The sequence below is a fragment of the Euleptes europaea genome, chromosome 15 (assembly GCF_029931775.1).
Source record: "Euleptes europaea isolate rEulEur1 chromosome 15, rEulEur1.hap1, whole genome shotgun sequence".
NCBI lineage: Eukaryota > Metazoa > Chordata > Lepidosauria > Squamata > Sphaerodactylidae > Euleptes > Euleptes europaea.
Window position 1 is genome coordinate 40,903,995 of NC_079326.1, and position 19,836 is coordinate 40,923,830.

The 19,836-nt window shown below is 43.0% G+C and overlaps 1 protein-coding gene across 1 annotated transcript in view; it reads right to left on the minus strand.

The window, feature by feature from the left end:
• Positions 1-19,836, minus strand: part of CHN1 (chimerin 1) — a 143,466-nt gene that overhangs the window by 47,106 nt on the left and 76,524 nt on the right. The window contains exon 7 of the mRNA XM_056861362.1: positions 4,010-4,087. Coding sequence (XP_056717340.1) covers positions 4,010-4,087 — 78 coding nt within the window. The remainder of the gene's footprint in view (positions 1-4,009; positions 4,088-19,836) is intronic.

Here is a 19,836-nt window from a genome sequence, read left to right on the forward strand (position 1 = left end):
TGGATATTAAGTGTTGTACAGCAGAGTGTCCTGGTGCGCTTTACTATTTTGTTTGGGGTAGGAGACCGAAGAAAGCGGTCTCTCGGGAGGGAGGTGAATTCCCAGAGATAGCCTGTGGCTAGAATTTGTTTGACCCAGTGATCAGGGTTTGAGGGTGCCCACTTGGAAGTGTAGGAGCCTCCCCCCCACTGGTAACGGGTCGGCGTCACTGGGGGTTGTTTTTTGGGAACTTATCCCCTTTCTCAGGACGGGCTTGGCGACCCTGAGATCGTGAGAATCTGCCTCCCCTCCGAAAGGCCCGGGAGGAATTCCACGAACCCTTTCTGGAATCTGCACGGTATTGAAAGGGTGTGTGTGAAGGACGAAAGGACTGATCCGAAGCAGCCCGTGGTTCTTTTTTAAATTGCTTTGGAAGGGCCTGCATTTTATCCTTTGTTTCGTCCTTCACACACACTAGGATTTTATCCAATTTTTCGCCAAACAGTCTACCCTCCTGAATGGGGTAAGACATTAGCGTGGTTTTTGCCCTGAAGTCTGCAGGCCATGCTCTTAACCAGAGTGCCCTTCTAACTGCAGTCACTGAGGCCATAGATCGAGCCAGAAAAGACATAGTGTCTAACGAGGCGTCGGCCATTAAGGTAATGGCGCTTAACACTCTCTTGAGGCTCCCGGTTACCCTATGGTTCTCGGGAGGAACCAGCTGGATGAGCTTTTTAACCCACAGGTAAGAAGCTTTGGTGAAAATGGAGGTGTTTGCACTGGCCTGAATGGCCAGCGCTGAGCTCTCATGCGCCTTTCTGGTCAATGATTCGGATTTGCGATCTAGTTGACCCTTCAGGGAACCCAATCCATCCTCAGGGATGAGACCCGAGGTTTGTAGGTCCATCACGGGTGCATCCACCAAGGGCACCTTGAGCAAATTCATTGCATGAGGTGCGAGTTGGTACAGCTTTTTAACATTACAGGAGCCTGTCTACTAGAGGCGGGATTGTCCCATTCCTCTTGCACAGCCCTTAAGAAGAATTCAGGAAATGGTACTAGATTGTTATGTGCCTGTTTCCTGGGAAAACATTCCGTGACCCCTTGTTTTAGTTTGGGTTTCTGAGTCTCTGAGGAAACAGAATCTTCATTCAAGTTAAGAGCCAGAATGACCTTGGCTAATAATTCCTGATAATGTTTCCCAGGAAAAAGACAGTTCTGATGCTCCTCAGGGGCAGGGGACTCCTCATCAGAGTCAAACTCCCCTTCTTCTCTTTCCTTGTCAGTATCGAGGGAACAGGCATAGGACTCGGGCCTAGGGGTCTGTTGAGTCCCCGAATCAGCTTTAAGGGCTGCCTTCGTGGGCCATTGGACACTGGTGGATGGCCCCTGGGCGGCCTGCACAGCTTCCTCCGTCCCGGTGTTATGGGACTGAGTTATTGAGGACTGGGTCGTTGAGGAGGAAGGCGACTCACAGGGACCCGGCCAGGGAAAGGTTGGCAGCCTCATTTGAAAAGCCTGAAAGGCCTGCCACTGCCTCTGGAGGGCAAGGTTAAGCCAGTCATCAGCCTCCTCCCTGGTGATAAAACTGCTGCCCGCAGCCGAGGGGGGGGGGAGTTACCAGCTCCCGAATGGAGAGATGAAGCTGTTGGTCCGCCGCCAAGGAACGAACTGCGGGGGCAGTGAGGAATCTCATCGAGAAGGTGGGCATCCTTATCCCGGCTCTCATTCCTGCGGTGCTCCTGCTGCCGCACTTTCTTTTCCTGACGCCTTCCAGCAGCGGCGCGGCTTTTCGCGCCTTTTTTACTTTGGGTTGTGTGGAAGCCGTTTCCTCGTTCTGCGAGGAGCCCTCCGGCTCTCTGCCCCCCAAGGGATCGCAGCCGCGACCGTTGGGTGTTTCGGTCTCTTTTGGGGCGGATTGGACCAGCCCGACCTGGTAATCGACGACTGAAAGGAGATAGTCCTCCCTATCTAAAAATGGCATCCGCCATTTTGAAGCCTCCGGAGTGAAGAAACTCCGGGGGACAAAGAGACAGGGACGAGTGGGAGGGAGGACAGGAACGAATACACAGGTTAGAAAAAACACTTACAGACGAGGGGAGACAAACACACTAAACGATCCGAGAAGATCTAAGCTAAATTAGCAATCAAGCACGGAGAAGTGCTTGCAACCTGCTTCCCCTTTCCGAGGCAGGACGGGACTGGGTTTTTGCAGGCTATTTCCCGCCAAGGGCAGACAGGAAGTCATAAAAAATTGGTCCTGCCTACCCTGATGATGGAAGGAAATAACCCACTAATCAAGACGCCAGAGCCTCAGAGGAGAACAGCTTCTTTCTGAAAACATTTATGTGTCAGGAGGTTGCTCGGATGATTGAAGTCTAAAAACAGTGTCAATCTGGGTGCGACTGAGTGCTCAGATAGGCATGCTTTAGGCTGCAATCCTATGCGCACTTCTAAATTCTTTTGAAATGAGTGGGACACACTTCTAAGTAATGCACAAGGCTGGGATGCACGTTCACTGCAAATCGACACAGCGTGAACCTAAGCATAGCATTGCAGCTGAAAGTGTAGAAAGAGAGAACTGAACAGCAAAAAAGACATAAATGGATGAAGCCAATTGAATAGCATTAGAGGACTATCCAAAAGATACAGGGCATCTTTGCAAGTTACGTCCCCTCCCTCCCCTCAACACTAGGAGAATGAGCTAAGTTTCAACTAGTTCCAAAGAGAGCCAGTGTGGTGTAGTGGTTTGGAGCAGTGGACTCTGATCTGGAGAACTGGGTTTGATTCCCCACTCCTCCACATGAGTGGTGGACGCTAATCTGGTGAACTGGATTTGTTTCCTACACACCAAGCCAGCTGGGTGACCTTGGGCAAGTTACAGCTCTCTTACAGCTCTCTCAGCCCTACCTACCTCTCAGGGTGTCTGTTGTGGGGAGGGGAAGGTGATTGTAAGCTGGTTTGAGTCTCCCTTAAGTGGTAGAGAAAGTCGGCATATAAAAACCAACTCTTCTTCTTATCTAGGATCCAGAGGCGATACCACAATAAAACAACAGGTAATTTGAAAGTGGATTTCACACATCTCTGGTCTACAGCCCCATGTACATTCCGGTGTGTTTATACACAGCGAGTCTCAAGACATTTCAGTGGGAAAAGATCAGGTGCATATGCCCATTTCATCCCTGGAGGTGGAGCTCCGTATGTGTCCTGTGCCTAGAAGGCACTCCTGGATCAGAGCACTTAAATAGAAAAGTGGGCAATATTTTTGACCACGGCAGTAGCAACTTTTTAGAACATAAACTCATGGCTCCCGTGTGCCAATTTCTCTTTTTTGTGTGCATTAAGCGATTATTCTGTTTACAAAACCTTAATTCAACATTTTAATTAGATGAGAGGAAGAAACCGTCTACAAACAGTATTGAATTAACACACACAACACAAGTATATAATTTAAACATAGTTCCCCCCCAAGAGATAGTGAGTGAGAAAGAGGGTTTTGTTTTTAAAAATTAATCAGGTAATAATTAGAGGTTACATAAAAATGGGAAAAAAACACCAAATGAATAAAGAGATGCAGATGCAACTTTAAGAACTTCATGGGAAGACTCGTTCTTTTCATCACGGTCAATTCATTAATGGAGCAAAGGAAAAACTAGAAAGCAAGAAAAATGTGGACCATCTGCTCTATCCAGATGCAACAGAGCATGCTGCTGGCATTTGCTACTATTTAATACCAATAAACAGGGATAAGATTTTTAATGGGTGAGAGGGAATCTTTAAGTACAATAATTCAGCTAAAATAACCCCTCTGACAATTTCACTTACACATAGTGCTGGCTGTTTCAACTCATCTTCAATTGTAACTTTTCAAATAGTTTAAATTAATTGAACCATGCAAAGTATGACTTTACTCAAATTAAGCTCATTGGATTCTCTCCCCCCACCCCCACTTTTCAACTAATATAGGATGTGCCTCAAACAAACCTCGAGCATCTAGCAATAAGTCTAACCAAGCAGATAACCATCTTACCTTGAAACTGTGAACCTTCTCATACTTTGGAACGTGTTCATTTTCCTTCAGAGTTGCTCTTCGGACAAGCGACGTCAGCTGCGAATAAGCAAAGAGTTTAAGAGGTTGCCAGATTGTCGTAGATGACTTTTGAAAGCCCAGTCGCATTCCTAAGGCTGCCATCAATAAATCTCTTTGACGGCTCTCCTGTTTTGAGTTGTGAATGGCAGATCTATTAGCTTTTTGCCCTGACCAAGACTCTTTGGATGGCATTTTGGAGAGAGAGAAAGAGAGAGACAAGCACTGCACTTATATGAAATTGCTTTTTAAAGAAAGAAAAGGAACGGCACTACTCCAAAAGCCTAAACTGAGCTGAAGAAAGCATCGCTGTGAAGTTGTCGTTGTTACTATTACGCAGGAGTGGCTACACAGCTTCTTTCCACTTTAGTTTCTTTTTAAAAGCCTCTCTGGGTTAAGCTTGAAAACTTATGGGTCTGAATGTGAACAAGAATGGAATCACTGCTGAGGAAAAAAAAAATCCCAGGGTGTCTTCGTCCATTTAGAAACCCACGAAGTAGATGTCGAGGAAGCAGTTCTCTAGGCTCTTTTCTCTCCCCTGTTCCCAACCATATTGATGAACGCTTTGTATCAAAAGACGCTCACATACTGAAATATAATCAGTTCCCAGTTAATAGGTACCCTGCTAACCTCAGTCTAGCAAGAAGAGAAAGGAGGGGTGGGATTTAGCAGGCAGCGAGGAATCAGACTGCTTACATTAAGAGGGCATGCAACCAATGGAAAACCAGCACTAGAATTTAAGTACCCTGCTGTTCGATTCACTCATCCCTCCCACCCCACCTCCCACGTGAGACTTTCTTGCTGGCTCAAGAGAAAAAAAATATATCAGCAGGAAGATAATGAGCGATGAATGAGTCATGCATCACTGCAAAATGGCTTCTCTGCCATTTAGAAAGCTTAAGGAAATTGCAATACATTTTCTAGCACCGAAACTGAAGAGCAAAACAGGAAAACCTACTATTATACTGATGATTCGCATGAAAACTGGTTTCATTGCTTAGGGCTTTTCATAACAGTGAGGCCCCCTCCAATATGCTTCTGCCAATTCTGTGGCTGTAGATAATACTGGTAAGGTAACAGAATAGCCTTTCCTAGTCTTTCTGTATAGATCAACACGCAGTTCAAAGGTGTACATTATTTTCGCAATCCATTTTGTCCACGCTGCCATCTTACATTTTTTGCACCCATCCCAGTTGCGTCAAAATGAATCACTGAGAAGGGATAATGCTATCAAATTAGAGTGCTTTCTTCTTATTCCTACTATTTATGCAGAAATTACAATATACTGGTTAACAAGAGATAATTTGTTCAATCTATCAGTCTTGGGTTGCCAACCACCAGGTGGAGCCTGGAGATTTCCCAGAATTCCAACGGATCTCCAGATAAGGTTGCCAACTTCCAGGTACTATAATAAGATACACCTGTGCCGTATTTAACGTCGTTGAAGAAATTGGCGGCACGAGAGGCTAAAAATATAAACCACACTGGAGTTTCAACAAATAACCATGTAATCCATACAACGCATTACTCCATGCATAAACAAAATTAAATTACAGTCATACTCGACTCTGACATAAAGCAGCGAACCGAAGAGCGAATGCTTTCAAGAGGGGGCAGGGAACTCCCGTCCCAAAATGTCCATACAATCCCGGAAGTTCCAGAAGTCCGTAGTATGATAATAATAAACAAAGTCCAACGGTATATATACAATGAAAAACAAAGGAAGGAGAAGGAGAACGTGTGGCTAGTCGTTGGTGCACGTTTCAAAGGCTTTCTTCAGTTCCAAAAGAAACATGTGGCAACCTCGGCTTTTAAATCCATTTGGTGATAAGCCGGTTGTCTATTTGACCGTCAGCTGTAAAATGAAAAGGGTTAATTACATTGTCACAATTATATATGCATAAATAAATCATGTGGACAGTCCAAAATGGCTGAGGATAACTAGCTTACCTAGAATGTGTCTTTATGGAATTCAATAGCCCATTGTCTTTAGAATCAGCAGTAAAGGCAAGCAGGAAGAAGAGTTTTTATATGGTATCCAATCAGCACAAAGAAGTCTTTAAAGGGACATGGTGTTAAAAAACTGTGTGTACATGAGAACAGGATCATTGAATAATTACTATATCAGACAAAACATGACAGATCGAACTCATTGTTCAAACCATTAGGAATGAGAGTTTGAAAGGCATAAATTAGGCGAGATTCTTGCTGGAGTAATATTTTCTTAGCATCTTGTATGTGAAAAGGTTTTGGTTTGAACTGCCAAAGAACGAAAAATAATAAATCTGTATCAGAATGGCGTGCTTGGATGTAATGTTGCACAAGTGGCACCTCTAAATTCCATGCGCATATGCGCGCCTTGTGTTCAGCAATCCTAAGTCGAACTGGGCGGGATGAACATCCAATGTACATCAGACGACACGGGCAGAGGACCGCGTACACGGTCATGGGGGTGCCACAATTGCTAAATTGTCGCAAAGTATAAGAAAACTTAGAAGTGCTGGAATGGACATCTCTGATAGGCAGACTATAGGGACACATGGAGCAATGACCACATTTATGATGGCCCGTGATCTGAGATGGTTCTTTAGATTGAAGCACATCCGTTTTGATAAGCATGTCCCTTATGGAAGAGGTCTTTCTCATGCCTAAAATTGGTAACTGATTACAGCCACGGATATTTTGAAGTAAGTGCCAATGGCGAGCCAAGATCTTTTTGATGTCATGAGTCAGATGTGAAAATTGCAAAGAAGCCACAACCCTTGAATTAGATTGTGAGGAATTCGTGTGGTGGAGGGAGAGGTCAAATCTTTATCAAGTAATTGAGCTCGAGATCTTGAGAGAGTTTTATCATAAAACCGTTGAATAATCTCAAGAGGATATCCTTGCTGCCACAGACACATTGGCCTCGAAGTTTCAAAGAAGAGGATATCCTTTGTAAGGGATCCTTTGTAAGGGATGGAATGAAGAAAAATGGAGATTGAAACCGGAATCTGTCGGTTTGGTGAATGGTTTTACTGCCAATGTGTTATTCTGAAGGCGAAAGATCGTGACATCCAGAAATGCAATCTCTTGAGTGTCGGTACAACCAGAAAAGGTTAAAGAATCATGTAAAGAATTAAGCCATGAAGAAAAATTTTGGAAGTGCTCACCATTGGTAAGTATGGTACAGACATCATCAATATAATGTCTGTACCAAAGCACTTGGCTGGTGAAAATAGTAGAAGAAAAAAGGTGGGTCTTTTCAAAATTTGCCATGAAAATATTGGCGATGGAAGGGGCGCACGCCGCCCCCATCGAGACTCCACTGATTTGCAAAAAGAAAGTATCCTGGTACCGAAAAAAGTTGTTCTCAAAGAGAATATCCAAAAGACTCATGAGGAAATGAGTGGGAGGTGATTGATCCGGTCTAGAATCAAACAGGTCTTCAATAATGCAGCAAACTTCATCGAAGAGAATATCCAAAAGACTCATGAGGAAATGAGTGGGAGGTGATTGATCCGGTCTAGAATCAAACAGGTCTTCAATAATGCAGCGAACTTCATCTAGTGGGATATTCGTGTAAAGTGCCGCCACATCAAAGGTGGTAAGCGCTGCCTCTGGAGAAATAGAAAGGCCTTCAATATCTCGAATGAGATGTCGGGTATCTGAGAGAAAAGAAGGGGTATCTGTGGCATAAATCTGAAGGAAAGAATCTAGATACTTGGAAATAGGTTCAAGAAGCGATCCCACAAGGCTGATGATGGGTCTCCCGGGAGGTTGGGATAGAGATTTATGGATCTTCGGGAGCGTATAAAAAATGGGAACACGGGGATGATCAATCACCAAAAAATCAGAAGTGTTCTTGTCTATGTAGTTAAGTGAAGATGCTTCAAAAATGGTGGTCCTTATGATGTTTTGTACTCGTTTAGTAGGATCAGCCAAAAGTTTTTTATAGTAAGAAGCATTATTCAGTTGTCTCCAATTCTCCCGATCATAGTCTTCTCGATTTTGAATTACCAAACTGCCACAGTGGACTGCTTTGTCCTATTATACCCAGCTCCTTCCCACTGCATTTTAGTCAAGGATTCTTTTCCCATCATCCTAAACTCTGTTCCCATTTATCCCTCAGCAACTTCTGGTCCCATTTCAGGCAGCCCAACACCTATCTCTTCTCTCTGGGGTGGTTTGCACAAAGAACATAATTTGGATCCTAAAAGATAACTTTAATTGGGACCTTACCATAAAGAAACACAACTATACAATAGGGACTGGGTAATTTTTATTTGATTATTTTTATTTAGTTTCTGTAGTACAACTGCCTACTACCTCAGTTTTCCTCACTGATTCTCTATTTCTAATCTGTATCATTTTAGGACAATAATATTACTTTGCAGATTAAGTGCTGTGTTTCCCTTTGTCTCATTGGTCTTGGAATTGCTGTGTTAGAAACGGGATTCGTGCATACAAAAGATAGAAATGAGTGCAATTTAGCCCCAGACCTTGTGTGTAGGCTGTACATAACTATACACACGTAAGGGATACTCTGATGTGCTGGGCTAATAATAGGGACTCATTTAGGCAACACTCCTGCACACCTGAGAATCTAGCTCGAACAGACCTGGGATGTACTTGGCAAAAATCTATTATATAGTTTGGTTGCAGGAAAACAAGCAAGCAGACTGAGGAGTCTGCCTCCAGGCTACCAGGAGTCAATGACAGAACATACGCAGAGGTTTGTTTGTTTGCCTTTTTTTGGATCTCCCCACTTTGGGGAGTTAAGTTGGGAATCCCATAATTTTCTGCATATCAGTAGATTCCCTTGGATATGCAGAAATGTCCCTCTTGCTTGTAAGTGGCCCCATTTTGATACTTGAGTGACTGGTATGGAAGCACACATTTTGCTATTGGAGAAGGGGTCCTCAGTGTGGGGCCATGGCACCCACCATAACCTTTCTTAGCACCTGCAAAATGTTTTGAGAAATTGGCAGGGTGAGGGGGCACTTTTGCTTCTGATTGGCTACTGGGGAGTTGACTGGCTGTGCGGATTTTTCAAAACATTGCTTTAGCAGCAGCTGCCACCACAGAATATGGATCTTTACTGTGTGGTTGAAAGTAAGCTGTGGCCGCCATTTTGCTCTGCCTCTTGCAACAGCCATTTTTTGGCAGCCATTTTGTGGCTGCACCTGAAACAGAAATGTCAGAAATCCAAAGGTGCCCACAGGCTCAAAAAGGTAGGGGACCCCTCTACTAGAGGAAATGATAGTTTTGACATTGGGCCCCACCAAAGTTTAGGTCTTTGAGAAATTAGAGGCACTACACATATGGACTGAGATTGAAAAGATTGACTCTCTGTGTACAAGAGTGTTTTTCTCCCTATTGTTATTGATTTCAGGGAGGCAAACACAGCCTTAATTTCTTTGCAATTTGCAATGGCCATACACTTTTTATTTAGGCCTGTAGCAATCGAAGTAGACAGGACTGGTTAAAACAAAGTATAGCCGCTGACCTGCTTTTTGCCCAACAGCCACAGAATTAACTAGGCCTCTGCACTCATTCCAGAACTTTAAAACAGGAAACAGGACAAATTTCTATTCTTGTACAACAATTGATTGGGGACCAATTTTTATAGTTCAACGTTCACTGCAAAATGGAATGGAACCTACTGAGAGAAATATGACAATTATAATCCTGCAGATAGTTTTCAAAGGAGAGGTGGCAATGAACTAATCTCTTAACATCTAGAAAAGTGAAACTGTTAGGGGAACAAGGTTGCAGTCAGAGATGACAGGGAACTATCATGGTGTAGTGGTTAGAGTGCCAGGCTAGATAAAACTAGGAAAGGAAAATTATGTATGCTGTGTTGAACTCACTGAAGAAAGGAAAGTGGGATAAAAATGCTCTAACCAGGGGTCTAGAAGAAGACCCAACAAGAGGTGGATTGACTCAATAAAGGAAGCCACAGCCTTCTATTTGCAAGATCTGAGCAAGGCTGTCAAAGATAGGACATTTTGGAGGACTTTCATTCATAGGGTCGCCATGAGTCGTAAGTGACTTGATGGCACTTAACAAACACACAGGGGTGTCAAACATAAGGCCTGCGGGCCAGATCTGGCCCTTTGAGAGCTCTTATCTGGCCCGTGAGCCAACTGAGGCAGCCACCACCACCCCACTCTTGATCTGGGCTGGTGAGGCCTGGCCTGGCCTGACCAAGTGACATTTATGTCATATCTGGCCCTCTAACAATTGAGTTCGATACCCCTTCTCTAGACAGACAAACTGGGATTTGTCCATAGCGGGCACAAACACAGCATGTGGCTTTGCCTCTCGGAAACTTATACCCTGGAAAGCTAGTTGGCCTTCAAGGTGCTAATGGACGTGAATCTTGCTGTTGTACTGCAGGCCAACATGACTACCCACCTGAAACTATCTTTGCATTGCGCAATTTGAAAATGTCTGGTTTGATGAAGAAGAAGAGTTGGTTTTTATATGTCGACTTTCTCGACCACTTAAGGGAGAATCAAATCGGCTTACAATCACCTTCCCCTCCCCACAACAGACACCCTGTGAGGTAGGTGAGGCTGAGACTGTGTGACTAGCCCAAGGCCATCCAGTTGGCTTCATGTGGAGGAGTGGGGAATCAAACCTGGTTCTCCAGATCAGACTCCAACATACCTCCATGTCCTAATACAGCTGCCTCAGTGAATTGGGATTAGAGTCCCAATTGTGTGAAGTAAACAAACCCCACTGGCTGAAGCGACTACATTCTGATATTGCAGCAAGTTGGTGCTTGATCAAAGCAGGGAGTTTTGAATCAAGCTCTGTGTACGGAAAGGTGAGTCAGCAGAATGTGGAATACAGCAACATGCTGTGTTTGTGCCCATCAAAGACAAACCTTTACTGAATCTCAGTTTGTCACCTATGTATATGAACAGACTTGAGATAGAACAAAGAAAAAAGGAAAAAAAGGATTTGAGAGAGAATTATGCTACCAACTGTACAAGCAACGAACACAACACATACAACAATGCAATTGAGCTGCTTTTAAAAGACGTCCCATAATGAGCTAAGTCATATTAATCAAGCACGTGTCATACGCAACAACCCAGTTCAGCCAAATGCTGCTACTGCGCAGAAGCAAAACTTATGATATTATCTGTGAGCAAATCTCCAAGGTGACCGGGGGAAAAAATTCAGACCAGGTAAGTGTGAATGTTGATCGCAGCGTTTGCAATGTTCTCAGCATTCTTGCTTTCAAATTTGGGAAACTCTTTTTAAGGCCAATTCAAAGAGCTGCTGCTGCTCACTTTATATTTTGTACTCAAGTATCAGGTACCGGTACCTGAGTACAAAATGCATGTTGCTCTCAGTCACGTGAGAATGGCACATTTAAGCCTTGCTTCTGTCCCACCCAGCAAGCTTAATGCTTCTATGTCTTTCTCTAAGGAAAAATAAATAAATCTGCATGCCTCATTCTTTCTCAACTAGTGTGATGAGCATGTATTTTGTTCAATAACTTACTGTACACCAGCGGGACAGGAATGTGTGGCCACAGGTAAGAACAGCTGAAAATTTATTTATTAAAAAAACAGGTGTGAAGGAAGGCAGCTTTCCTGAAATGCTAAAATCTTTCTTGCAATTTTGCTGCAAACATCTCAAACAGTTATGCCACCACAGTGCCAGTCCTAAGGACTGTACAAGTCACTAATGAATAAAGTATGGATTTTATTTGCAATGGTAAATGGGTAACTGCGTTTTGAACTGACTACCAACTCAGCAAAACTGATTTAGAAACAAATCGGAGAGGGCGGAGAACTGTCTGCCTGAGTCTCTCTTGTGCACCAGTTCAGCCCTTCAGGGCAAACCCAGAAATATTCTGAAATTTGAATGCCTAGATATTTATTTCAGACTAGACACACCTGGGGGCTAACAGTGCAATTCTAAGGAGAGTTACTCCGGTCTAAACCCATTCATTTCAATTGGCTTAGACTGGAGTAAGTCTACATAGGACTGTGCTGTAAATTGCTTTGTCCACATAGTATAGCATCCTTGCCAGGGTAGAAAAGTCTTGTCCCCAGTCCTCTTTCCCTTCAGGCTAACAGTCTACTTGCTGGAGGGCAGGAAACAGTCCCATGTGGTAAATCTCTCTTGCTATTGAGGGGAGCAACTCCTTCCACTACTCCTTTAGCCCACAGGTTTGGAGCTGCTAAAATGTACTTCCAGCTGGCCAAGGACTGGAAAGAAAAGCTATATATGTTGCCTCATTTTTAGCGTATCTCCTTACAATCTCATATTTCCTCCTGGGTAAAACCATTTCTTAACACTACCGGAGGGTGCTTTCCTTCCAATGGCAAACCTTTCTGTTCTTTTCAATGGTAAGCTCTCCTTCCCTAGAGGTTTTTAAGCAGAGGCTAGATGGCCATCTGTCAGCAATGCTGATTCTATGACCTTAGGCAGATCATGAGAGGGAGGGCACCTTGGCCATCTTCTGGGCATGGAGTATGGGTGTGGGGGAAGGTAGTTTGGAATTTCCTGCATTGTGCAGGGGGTTGAACTAGATGACCCTGGTAGTCCTTTCCAACTCTGTGAGTCTACATGGTTGCAGAGCACATAGAAACTGTACAGCAGTGTTGATTTCCAATATGCACTTGGAAGTTAGCTGAAGGAAGGATAAGACAATGCAAGGGACAAAGAATACACAGACTCTCTCCAAGGCTCCACACCTGGATTGGAAACATCTCTTACTGCTTGGCAAGCCCACAACAATACCACTGGGCCATCCTTTTACAATGTACCTCCATAGTTTTTGTAAAAAGAAAAACATCAGTACAAAAAATTACCAATCTAATTATATTAGAAAATGGGTTGGATCCAGCACATAATCTCCCCTTGTTCTAGAGCTCTTGTGCAAATATGAACACAAGGACGGCAGCAGTTCTTACTTGGGTAAGATCTTGCACAAGCAATTTCTAGACACTGTAATATAAGAACATAAGGAAGACCATGCTGGATCAGACCAACAACCATCAAGTTCAGCAGTCTGTTCACACAGTGGCCAATTAGGTGCCTCTAGGAAGCCCACAAACAAGACGGCTGCAGCAGCACTATCCTGCCTGTGTTCCACAGCACCTAATATAAGAGGCATGCTCCTCTGATCCTGGAAAGAATAGGTATATATCATGAATGTGCTAGGTGTCCCAAAAGATCTTGCACTAACAGAACTGCACCACCTCCACTGGTTTCTGCTTGAGCATCACTGGATTAGAGCACTAAGTGAATGAGTTTCTATGCATGAAGAAGGTGTCCAGGATGGCTCCTGCTTTCCCTATCCCTGCCTTTTATTCAGCGACTTATCAGTGCACAAGGTCATATGCATACACACCCTGGTCCGATGCATGTAGATTCTGAATGTGTGGTCTATACCCTCTCCATTTTTTTGCAGTTTACAAATAATGCATTCAGAGCCTATTCATGACAGCTTTTATTCAGAAATTCTCATAACAGGTAAGAAGCAGGTGAGATTCCAATCCAATTCCAGTTTGATCATCTGCACAAGTTTCCCTAGAGATTCATTGAACCGCCAGGAAAATATTTTGAACTTCCAATTACCAATTGAAATAAACCAGTCACTAACTTTGCACTTATATAATGCATCTAATTAGACTGCACCCTGTTAGTTCATTGAATCATCATAAATAATATTAAGTATTAACATAAATCATTTTGATTTCCCCCCTTTTCTCCCCAGGCAAGCAGCGTGTTTATATTTCTCAGTTGTCAGTTTCTTTTCCCCCTCTATTTTGTGAAACTTGATTTATTTTCAATTACACTTTAGGGTCACATTAGCAGAAAATGACTTCTGGATCCTAGAAAATTAAATCTAGAGAATGCCAATAAAAAGCTGAACAAAACTACTTGACAGGGAAAGGTCATACTTCTACCGCTATAATTATTATTTTTAAAAGTATTTTAATCTGAAAAAAGAGTTTTATAAGCTAATAAATCTCCACTTGTGCATGACTTTGGGTTATAGCAACTTATGGGGCACTGGTTATAAATCTTACACAGATGAGTGACAAATCTTACATACATTAGTATGTAATTAGAGGAAGGCTTTTTAAAAAATGACACTGCAGATTTCAAAATGGCAAATACATTTATACAACTAAAAGCATAATCCTCCAAGTGGTTTAGGATGGTGACTAAGCCCTATGCTGGCATATTTTGGGGTGCATCAACAGAGGCATAACATCCAAATCACAAGATGTCATAGTTCTGCTGTACTAGGGTTGCCAACCTCTAGGGAGTAGCTGGAGATATTACAACTGATCTTCAGCCAATAGAGATCAGTTCACCTGGAGAAACGGCCACTTTGGCAATTGGAATCTATGGCATTGAAGTTCCTCCCATCCCCAAACCCCACCCTCCTTAGGCTCCATCCCCAAAAACCTCCCATCAGTGGTGAAGAGGGACCTGGCAACACAACATTGTTCACAGCATTGGTCAGGCCGCCCCTGGAGTATTGTGTGAAGTTCTAGAGGCCTCACTTCAAAAAGGATGTGGACAGAACGGAGCGGGTGCAGAGGAGAGTGACGAGGATGATCAGGGGTCTGGAGACCAAGCCCTACAAGGAAAGGCTGTGGGAGTTGGGAATGTTTAGTCTGGAGAAGAGGAGGTTGAGGGGGGACATGATTGCTCTCTTTAAGTTTTTGAAGGGCTGTCACTTAGAGGAGCACAGGGAGCTGTTCCTGCAGAGGATAGAACTCAAAATAATGGGTTCAAATTGTGAGCAGAAGGGTACCAGCTGGATATTAGGAAAAAGTTTTTTACAGTAAGAGTTGTTCAATAGTGGAATCAGCTACCAAGGGAGGTGGTGAGCTCCCCCTCACAGGCAGTCTTTAAGCAGAGGCTGGACAAACACTTGTCAGGAATGCTCTAGGCTGATCCTTCATTGAGTAGGGGGTTGGACTAGATGTCCTGTATGGTCCCTTCCAACTCTATGTTTCTATGATTCATATCTTGAAGATACTCTGGCACCAAGAATTGGGTGATGTCAGCAGTGTGTTGTAGGTGGAGCAGGGTTTCAGTGTTTTATTAATCCTCTTGAGCCTACGGTATTTTCCCAATGCCGGCGTAACATTATGTCACCAGAAACACTGACATATTTTACAGCACCCCAGACAGAACAATACAAATTTTAAAAAAACCAAGTCCTCCACCTCTATCCAGTCATTTCTTTCAGCGTTTCCAAAGGTATGTGAATAGGCTTAACCAGACCCTCATAGATGTTCAAGCTAAAAATCTTATCTGACACATTAATTTTGTAGCTATTCAGTTCATTTGGCTGATTCAGCTCTGGGGGAGTCTGGTGTATTTTGCTACTACAAACATCTTTGTTACAGATTTAATTAGATGTAAATTATCAAAACTAGCTGCTGAGAAATAGCAAGTGAAAACTGCAAACTGGCCAAAGCGTTTCATAGTGACCATTCATTCATCACTAACTTGCATCTCTGTCAAAATAATTTAACACTTTCACCTCTCTCCCCCCCAGGAAATATGATTCATGATTACATAAACTAAGCAAAAAGTTAAAAGTCAATGGGCAAGGGATTGACCTGTGTTTCCATTAAAATTGTACCAATTGCATTTGGACCACGCCATCCGACCCTCCATAGCATATAAATCCCTGCACCTTCTGCATGAACAAATTTAAGAGCAGTTCCTCAGTGGAACAGACTTCCTCGAGAGGTGGTAAGCTCACCTTCCCGGGAGGTTTTTAAGCAGAGGCTAGATGGCCATCTGTCAGCAATGCTGATTCTATGACCTTAGGCAGATCATGAAAGGGAGGGTATCTTGGCCATCTTCTGGGCATGGAGTAGGGGTCACTGGGGTTGTGGTGAGGAGGTAGTTGTGAATTTCCTGCATTGTGAAGGTGGTTGAACTAGATGACCCTGGTGGTTCCTTCAAACTCTATGATTCTAGGACCACTGTAAAACTGATGCTGTGCTGCTTGCAGGGATTGGGTCCGTGGAGAGAATGCATTCACGACCCATAAAAGCCCTTGTGTGGACATGTACGAAGTGAAAGCTACACAGGTCAGAGCATTCCTCTCCTCCAAAGATAATTAAGCTAATCTTATAAATATTGGTATTTAGTGACTGACAATTCACTTATGTATTTAATGTGCTCACAAAAGCTTGCATTTCAATTAATCTGCTAAACTTTAAGTCTCCTTTTTGTTTAATGAAACATAAGAAAGTTCCAGTCCCACAAAAATATAACCTGCTGTACTCATCTAAAAATGGGAGGGGGGAAGGCTCCAAGTGATAAGGTATATTATGTAAATTTCTATCTATTTTTTTTGGTAAATTTCTATCTAACTAAATTTGCTGAGCAATAATACATCCACATTTAAACAAAGCTGGCTGTCAGTTCAGATGGCTGTTTCTCAGAGGCAACTATTAATCACAAGCTTTTGAAGCTTGAAAATTAATTAAAAAATGTCATTTAGAATTTGAAAACCTTCCACTCTGAGAAAGGCACAACCCTGTTTGTTGCCTCTTCCAATTTTCATGCATTTGAATTACACACATCACTACTATCACTCATATCTGAGTCACGGCGATGTATGAAATGTAAATATTTCTGCTTTGTCAACTCTGATTATTTATTTATGCTCTATCCAATGATATTGGGAGGATGTGTCCTGCAGGTCATATACTGCAAGCGGCATGACATGTGTCACATATGAAGAAGCTCTTAGTTAAAATTAATTTGATTAAATGAAACAAATGATAACCAGGATGTATACTACATTTTCTAGACCGGAAATTTATACGCACAGGAAGACTAGAAATTTGTAGCTCTTGCGTATCAAGATATGAAAACTACCTTACATCTGTTCCCAGGACAATATTTATTTTATTTATTCATTCCCGACCTTTCTCAACAATGGGGACCAAAGTGGCTTACATTAGTCTCAAGTATTTGATTGGGGAAAAAACAACATAAATATGATATGAATCAAGGATTTAGATTAGCAACTCTTTTTTTACTGGATAGCTATATTGTGGAGTTGTGGATAGTGGGGTTAGATCACCAACCAAATGCCCCACAGTGGACTGTCAACTACAGCCCATTCCTGAGGGGAGGAGCTGTGCTGGTGGCTGGAGGCAGTGCAGCCGCGCCGCCTCCAAAGGAGGATTCACCCCCCACCCCGAAGGCAGAAGGCTGCCTTTACTTGCAAGCCCTGTGGAACCGCCCCCTAGCGTTCCACAGGGCTACGCCACCTACAAAGGTGTTGTAAGTGCAAGTAACGGCAAAGGGGGCGTTCCCGGCCTGAAAGGGGGTTAGGAAGCTGCCTAAAGGTGGTTCTGCCCCTGGAATGCCCCCTGGGATGCTGGTGCACAGATGCCAGTGGGAGGCTGAGCCGGCATCCCAGGGCGTGCAGCCACGGCAGCACTGGGAGGCCAGCATCTGTGCCCAAACGAAGGCATCCATGCGGGTTGCGGAGGCTTTGGTTCTCCTCCTTCTATTTTCCAATACTGTCAACCATTGCTTAGCTTTTATCTCTTTTAAATCAAACTGAGAACAGTAATAGAATATTCTTAAAAAATCTAACTCATACAGGTTGGATTCCATCTAAAAGTGTGACTTCCCTCTCCCGCTACAGCCTGAAATGCCCCTCATGGTGATCTTGGGGAACAGGGTACTCCTCTAGGAGTAGCATGAGGGGAGAAATGGAGGGCTGCCATGGAAGGGGGGACTCAGCAAGGGGGAAGGGGGGACTGCTCCTTCACGTGGGGATCTTTCCCTCAGCATACGACCCTATATATTATCACTTAATGTTCAAACTACCGGTATCCTATTTCTTAAAGAACCATTATGTTTCATGTGTGGCTAAATAAGCATTACATGTGTTGCCACCAGGGATATGAACCTCTACTGCCTTAGAGAGGCAATGTGAATGAAAATATGCTTCATGCTTAGCTAAACAGATGGGGAATCCAGAGGCTAAACTTGAATAGACTTAGACCTTGTGTGGTGTACCCCCAGGCTGCCTGGACTGGCTGGTTATAAATAAGAATTCTAGTAGTGACAGAACAACCTCACAGTCACATCAAAAGATTCAGACTCTGCAGTACATTTCCCCCCAGAAGAACAGGGTTTTAAAAACAGTCTTTGATCACAATATATAATTACCAATATATATTTAGAAAATGAACGTATCATCTAACAACGTCTAGTTTTGTGCTGCTAAGAAATTACAAGCGGCAGCACAGCATCTCTTCTTGAGCTGATTTATGATTAGATTGGCTACCAACATTTACCTAAACTTGTTGATGAGGAACTTTGAAGGGAAACGAGAGCATTTCCATAGAGGGAGTCTATAAGATGAGCAAACTGTTTATATATATGATGGCAACCTTCTAGTGCAACTCATAGGAGTTTGATTTTATTTTTACATTAACTTTTACATAGCCGCATATAGTTCTTTGCTTTGTACTGGCAACCAAAATCTTATCTCAATAGTATATGGGAGTAGAAGATGAGCATTTGGCAGAGACCCACGACTGCAATTATTATAATAAAAGAACAAGGACTTGAGGGGTTAATTGGAATCAACTGCAATGACATTCTTTTTCTGTATATCCCCCTTAATTAAGTGTGGGAACTAAGATTGGACAGATGAGTGGTTAGGCTGATCTAACAAGAAAAGAACAAACAATGACTGAGCACAAGAAATTAACTCTGAAAGTAGGCTTTGGTGCTTGGGAAACAAGGGTTGTCCTTGTTGAAGATTCTTTAGAAAGTGTTCCTGATTGAACTCATTATTTTTGAATGAGAGCAACAGCAGAATTAGAAGGCACAGTACCTTGTATAGAGTTCAGATTATATTTTTCCATTTTATATGATCAAGGATCTAAAAATTAAAATCTGTGTAAGCACTTTTCAGATGCATTGTATGTTAAAACCACCGTACGGTAAGACAAGACCAATTGAAATGAAAACTGGGTTTGAAATGGGGAAACCACAATGCTTTTAAACAATATTTTAAACCATCTTCTCCACAGTCCCTTTATCTCATGAATGCTTCTGCCTTTCTCAGGCATCAGAACTCAAAACTGCATGGCTGCTCCATTAAATGAGTTGTTATTCTGTATAACCAGGAAACACATTCCGTATTTTCAGAAATAATTCATTTTTGCCTCTAAATGCAAGACAATGGACCCCTGGGATTCCAGCTAGGGCAAGATCGCAAGCCAGCCACTTGCTTACCAATTTATATCTTGACAAACTGTCAATTATTCCATTAAATGTCCCCTTGGCAGGATTTCCCCCCAAAGTTGCATTTAAAGAGAGAATTGCTAGGAAAAGATGAAGGCAACAGGAAAAGAGGAAGACCCAACATGAGATGGATTGACTCTATGATGGAAGCCACAGCCCTCAGTTTGTAAGACCTGAGCAAGGCTGTTCAGGATAGGACGTTTTGAGCGACACTGATTCACAGGGTCGCCATGACTCAGAAGCTACTTGAAGACACTTAACACACACACGTAAGAGAGACATAAATATTATAATTGCTGCCAGTTTCTAATCAGCATCATCGTAAGTATTATTGGGTTTACTTTCTAGAAATTACAATGCTATTCCAAAAATAAATGCCATCTTGCGCCACCTTACAGCCCAACAAAATCTATTCAAGCATCAACATTTACAGCCTAGCCCTAGACTAGTTTACTTCTTCAGGTGCTATAAACGAATCCTCACCACAAAGTCACTTTATG